The 6000-nt window shown below is 41.6% G+C and overlaps 1 protein-coding gene across 3 annotated transcripts in view; it reads left to right on the plus strand.

Moving 5' to 3' along the window:
• PMEL (premelanosome protein) overlaps window positions 1-5777 on the plus strand; it is a 29150-nt gene extending 23373 nt beyond the window's left edge. For all 3 annotated transcript variants that reach the window (XM_056562345.1, XM_056562344.1, XM_056562346.1), the window contains 11 exons: window positions 1287-1418; window positions 1542-1688; window positions 1766-1906; window positions 1988-2149; window positions 2600-2977; window positions 3317-3916; window positions 4145-4297; window positions 4369-4462; window positions 4732-4934; window positions 5036-5123; window positions 5379-5777. In XM_056562345.1, the coding sequence (XP_056418320.1) occupies window positions 1287-1418; window positions 1542-1688; window positions 1766-1906; window positions 1988-2149; window positions 2600-2977; window positions 3317-3916; window positions 4145-4297; window positions 4369-4462; window positions 4732-4934; window positions 5036-5123; window positions 5379-5529 (2249 nt within the window). In that variant the 3' untranslated portion in view covers window positions 5530-5777. The remainder of the gene's footprint in view (window positions 1-1286; window positions 1419-1541; window positions 1689-1765; window positions 1907-1987; window positions 2150-2599; window positions 2978-3316; window positions 3917-4144; window positions 4298-4368; window positions 4463-4731; window positions 4935-5035; window positions 5124-5378) is intronic.
• Window positions 5778-6000: the final 223 nt, after the last annotated feature.

The raw sequence follows: 6000 nt of genomic DNA on the forward strand, positions 1-6000 counted from the left end.
ACTCCAAGCACAGGAGTGGAACTGTTGTCTTTAGAGTGAGTTACAGTGAATCAATTCATCATTAACTTCTTGGCTCGGCAGTTGATGACTTTTCCTGCATAAATTAATTCAGCTTTCAGGTGCTCCGGTGGGCTGGAAAAGGTGGATACAGTCCTAGGGGAGAGTCTCCATCCCATCGGAGCATCTGAAAACTGAACTAATTTATACAGGCTAAAGTCATCAACTGCCGAGCTAAGAAGTTTGTGATGAATCGAATTACTTTAACTTCGCTCATCTCTAGTTGTCTTCACCATAAAATCGGTTGTTTTCTACACCTAGGCCTGTTTTTTTTTTATTTTTATTTTTTTTTACACTTTGCACCCACTATTGGTGTTGCTGTACCAGAAAGCTGCAAATAACAATGTTCAAAAAACAACTTTTCAAGTACACTCTTCACAATTTGGCAAGTGATTCTGGTCTCCAAGCGTCAAATGATGACTGACAACAGTGCTACTGCCATTCAGCTGTGCAGTGAACTGTAACTGGCAGTGCAGGGAAACTGAAGGTATGACCACAATGTTTTTGTCATGGGGATGTCACGTTTTGATTAGTGTCCAGACCACTAGCAATCACTAGAACGAACCTGGATCACATCAGTGTTCGAAAAGACTCATGGCATCTTTCCACCCATATCCCATGCCTAAAGTCCTTCCAGCGATGCTGTATGAAAACATAGGTACTCTGTAGGGTTCTGTTAAAGACTTAATAAAACGTGAAACTCCATTGTTAAAGGCTTTGAGCAGCATGAATAGGGATGCAAGGTCTCTAGAAGTCCTTGAATATTGCAATATGATCAGTGAACTGATTTTTTTTTTTTTTTTTTTTTTTTTTCCCTGTGGTGTATAGATGTTTAGAATTTTCTCAATTCTTGAGTAATGGGTGGAGTCTGAACACGACTAACATGTTCCCATAAAGCTTCAGGTTAGACACCTCAGCTGAGAGTCACATGTAGGATTCCAAGGAGGATTGAATTCCCATGTGACCATCTCTGCCTAGAGCCCCTCAGCACGACTCCAGATCATACATCACATGCTGATACAAAGGGGCTCTAATAAGCTAAGATGTCTGATGTTAAGGCAGAGGTTCCTCTACTGTATGACCCCACATTCTGTTTAATCCCTTTTCTCATGTGACTTAATGAATCATTTTATATTCTGTTGCTTTTGGCATTTTGCACACTATTTTAATGTAAAAGTTTGTATACCTAATCTATACAATAAGACTTTCAATTAATCATTATGTTGTAGGATCCCGGAACAGAATCCAGCATAACACTAGTGAGGTGCAAAGTAAGAGACGTCTGCCCTTCAAGTCATGGAACAGCCAGATGTACCCTGTCTGGAAAGGAAGTGAATCCCAGAAGAGGGACTGTTGGAAAGGTCAGAAAATTGACAATTGGCTCAATAAAATTGTGTTCTACCCAATAGCATGAAGGAATTAAAAATAAATAAATAAAAATATAATTTAATGCAAGGCCTTTATTTCACTATCTTGCTATACAGGAGGCCAGGTGACATTTAATCTTCAAAATGATGCTCCAACATTGACTGGTGCTAAGGCTACATTCTTCATCCAGCTGAACTTTCCCCACAATCAAACAGTGTTGCCTGATGGACAAGTTGTATGGAGCCAAAACTGCACTAACAATAGTAAGTAGTGCTTGAGGCTATGTCTTGAATACACTTTTCACTGCACAAACTCAGTGTTGCCTACACTTTCTACATAGGTACCTGGGTGTCTGCTGGAGAGCCAGTCTATCCTGAGGAGTCAGTGGAAGGTGCAGAGTGTACTTTCCCAGATGGTCGTCAATTTCCACGTGATTCTGAGAAAAGACGCAGCAAGTTTGTCTACGTCTGGCAAGCATGGGGTTGGTTTCTTTAGCAACAATAGATCACTGGTCAGTTAAGAGTTGGCACATGAATAATTGAAGCTTCTTGGTTCCTTCTAGGAAAGTACTGGCAGGTAGTAGATGGTCCCTCTTCCAATCTAACAGTAGAGACAGATGGCGTTCCGCTTGGCTCATACACAATGGAAGTTGTTGTGTACCATTATCGAGGACGACAGAAATTCATCCCCATTGGCAGCACATCCTCTCAGTTTTCCATAACTGGTATGGCACTTGCTTCCCACGAAATAAAATCTTTTAAAAGAATCACACTTGGTTTATACTCTATAATCTAAATCATTACTGGAAACTTAATTTCAGTTCATCTTTAGTCTTTAACAATATGTGAATGTTGACTTTATGGGGGAATTTAAATGCACTGCAAAAAATGTGACCGACTAATTCAAGAACTTAAATGTACACATGATGTATGACCTAGCAAATGGGGGAGGGGGGCAAATAAAAACTAGACACTGGTGTAAGTAATCAACTAAAACTCCAGCCAAAGAATGTCAAGTATGCTGGAAGTTGTAGTCTTGCAACCGCTTGAGTCACATAGGTTGGTTAAATACTGATTTACACAATGAGAAATTTCTCTCCCCCCCCCCCCCACACACACACACAAATATATCTATTGTTCTTGTCTCTGACAAACTCTCTAATTTCATGTTACAGATCAAATACCGGTCTCTGTTTCTATATCACAAGTTCTTGATCTGGACCAGGAGGACAAGCGCTTTATCCAAAACAGAGCAGTGTCCTTCTCTGTAGCAGTTCATGACCCAAGCAGCTATCTCCAGACATCTGATGTATCTTTCTCCTGGGACTTTGGAGATGAGAGTGGTACACTGATAACTCGGAATATGGGGGTTACTCATACATATGTTTCTCCTGGTGTATTTAAAGCAAAAGTGGTTGTTCAGGCTGCAATTCCAATCACTCCATGTGGTAGTGCTGCTCCTTTGGTAACAACTGCACAGGGAGATTTGACTACAGATGTACCAGCAGAACCCACTACTGAGGCAGCTACAACAAATGGTGGACAACAGACTGGTAGGTTATGTTCTTACTTCTTAAAGGGGCACAATTAATTTGTATGACTGAGGGGGATTGCTTTAAAGAGGGTGGTAATGCAACTGTGCCAGTTTAATCCTGCTGTACTGTCCTAGATAAGGCAGAATACGTGTCATTAACCCTTCCTTGTAGTAGGCCCAGTCCATCTGAAACAGTCTAAGGATTTAATTGCATGTAGTGAGACTGCAACATGTGAATAAACACTTATCATTTTTTTAAGAGTAGTAATCGTAGACAACTTAAGGTTATAAAAATGTGTTCACAGTAGACCTTAAACACTGCAAAAAAAATTAATAAAGATTTACTGTCTTCCTATAGTGGTTCCCAGTGGTACAGCAGTGCCAGTTCCACCTAACTCCACTCTGTTACTTGATGTACAAGAGAATTTGACTGAAACGGAGGCTTCCATTAATGAGGTTAACCTGGGTTCTGCATCAGTAGCACCAGAAATAGCTCAACCAACTATACCAACTGCTGATCCTGAAGAAGGCGCAACACAAGTGGCTGTGGTAAATGAAGATGCTGCAACAGAAGCTTTACCTGCTGCTGACACCTTGCCAGCTACCCAGGAAGCCATTCCAGGTGATGCAGCCTTGACAGCTACCCAGGAAGCCATTCCAGGTGATGCAGCCTTGCCAGCTACCCAGGAAGCCATTCCAGATGATGCAGCCTTGCCAGCTACCCAGGAAGTTGTCCCAAGTGATGCAGCCTTGCCAGCTACCCAGGAAGTCGTCCCAAGTGATGCAGCCTTGCCAGCTACCCAGGAAGTCGTCCCAAGTGATGCAGCAGCTGTGCCAGCAGAGGAGTTGCCTAGTCAGGCTGTAGAAACTGGAACACAACTTGCTGAGGACAATGCAGAAAGTGTTGTGGCAGTTACGGAGTCTGGAGAAAGTTCCTCTACACTAGCACCGGCAGAAGGTACTTTCATGTAAACTTGCATACATGTGGTATAAGTGTCCATTGTAACATGGTGGTAAAACCTGATGCATATTATATTGATACAATCTTTGCATTAAGTTGCCACTTGCCTACTTCTGCATTCACAATATAAGAGTTAGTTGTATACAAATCCCTTGAGCATTATGGCTTGGATACAATAAGGATTGTTTTCCCTATTGAAAATGGTGTGCGCCGCTATTTTCACAGTAACGGATCTGGCTGAATCCACTGCAGCTGAACCAGTCACAGAAGCCAACGGAGAAGTACTACAACTTGTAAAGCGCCAGGCTCCTGAGGGACCACTTGTTGGGTGTCTGCTGTACAGATATGGAACATTTGCCAGTGACCTGGAAATTGTCTGTAAGTAACTAGTATAATAAGGACTTGTGACATCTAGTTTGCACAACTAATGTGCTTCATATTCTTTCCAGCTGGCATTGAAAGTGTTCAGATTGTACAAGTGGAGCCAATTGCAGTTGCTGGGATGGAAAACGCAGTGGATCTCACGGTTACATGCCAAGGAAGGTAAGTGCAATTCAGTGAGGAGCGGTGTGTATACTGAGGCGTTCATATTACCAGCTGTAGTAACCACTTAAATCTAGTGTAAGATTTCCAGTACTGCTCGAGTAAAAATAGTAGCTAAAGTTAACACCACTATAGAAATGGCCAGACAAACCTACACTGAAGCTTACTGATACTGGGGGTCCAGAGTTTACTGCTGTAACTCAATAGGCAGCCTTAACAGATTTATGCTTGTGCCCATATACCTTAGAAACTAAAGGTTTTCTCATTAGTATACCAAGACAGGTCTGCACTGTAATCTCTGGCCCAGACTGTGAGAATCCACAAGAGACTGTATGCAACCCTGTGGAGCCCTCATCTGACTGCCAACTAGTACTGCGGCAAATCTTCAATGACACCGGAGTTTACTGTGTAAATGTGTCCTTGACCGATGATGTCAGCTTGGCTGTTGCTAGTGCACAAGTTAGTGTATCAGGTAAGTTCATTAAATACAAGGCAGAGTTTTGGCATAATCTCTGAATGAACATAGACTTACTTCACATATCTACACTAACTTTATTTATTTTTTTTTTAAAGGTGCAGCTTCTTCAGTCAGTGGAATTGCTGTTACAGTTGGTGTCCTCTTGGTTGCTTTAGCTGTAGCTACTGTAGCTTACACATACAGGTGAGCAGAATACTCTTGCCTATATTGGTTTACCCACTCTTGCCTATAAAATCCACTTTCTAGGCAAGTAGTCTGCAAAGTTTGCCCTGGGTGAGAGCTTGGATATGAATTTCCATTTCTCTAATAAAAGCACTGTCTATGGAGAACAGCCTGTATGATATACATTAGAACTGCACTGAATAGCCATGATCCCTAGAAATACAATGGGCAAATTTACATTTACCTGACACTGCTTTTGTTTGTGTATATACATAGACACCTGAAGAGTTACACACCGCTCAGAACAGAACACTCATCTGTCAAATGGTTTCCTGATCGCCAATCTCTTCGCCTCTTCATTCAAAATGCCCTTGGACACTCCCGAAGTGGGGAAAGCAGCCCTCTCTTAAATGGTCGAGTGGTGTGATATAAAGATGACAAGCACACTCTATTCCTGAAGGCTGTGAAGGGGATTATGACAACCAGTCATTTGTTTTAACAGACTTCTTAAATGTGTAAAAGTAACTCTTGAAGCAAATCTCTGGCTGTAAAGTTGATACAATTTATATGGTCTACTGCATTTCAGCACTATACAAATTGTGTTCAAACAAGAGTTGATGCGATCTTCATACAAAGGCTGATATTGTCTTGGACAATAAAAAGATTAAAAGCTGAGTAGTACATGGTGTCTCTCTCAGAAGAACGTTTAACCAATAGTCTGGTATGAAGGAGTGAATTATGTCATGTGTGAAGGGGCTTCTAGAAGGAAGAATGGGGTAAACTTGAAGCATAGAATTACTGGTGATTGAGAACTCTAAGCCCAGATCCAGTGAAAGATACAAAGTTAACTTGTATTTCACTAAAGTTTACTCTGGAAGATCCCCCCCCCCCCCCCCCC

The sequence above is a fragment of the Hyla sarda genome, chromosome 2 (assembly GCF_029499605.1).
Source record: "Hyla sarda isolate aHylSar1 chromosome 2, aHylSar1.hap1, whole genome shotgun sequence".
Classification (NCBI taxonomy): Eukaryota; Metazoa; Chordata; class Amphibia; order Anura; family Hylidae; genus Hyla; species Hyla sarda.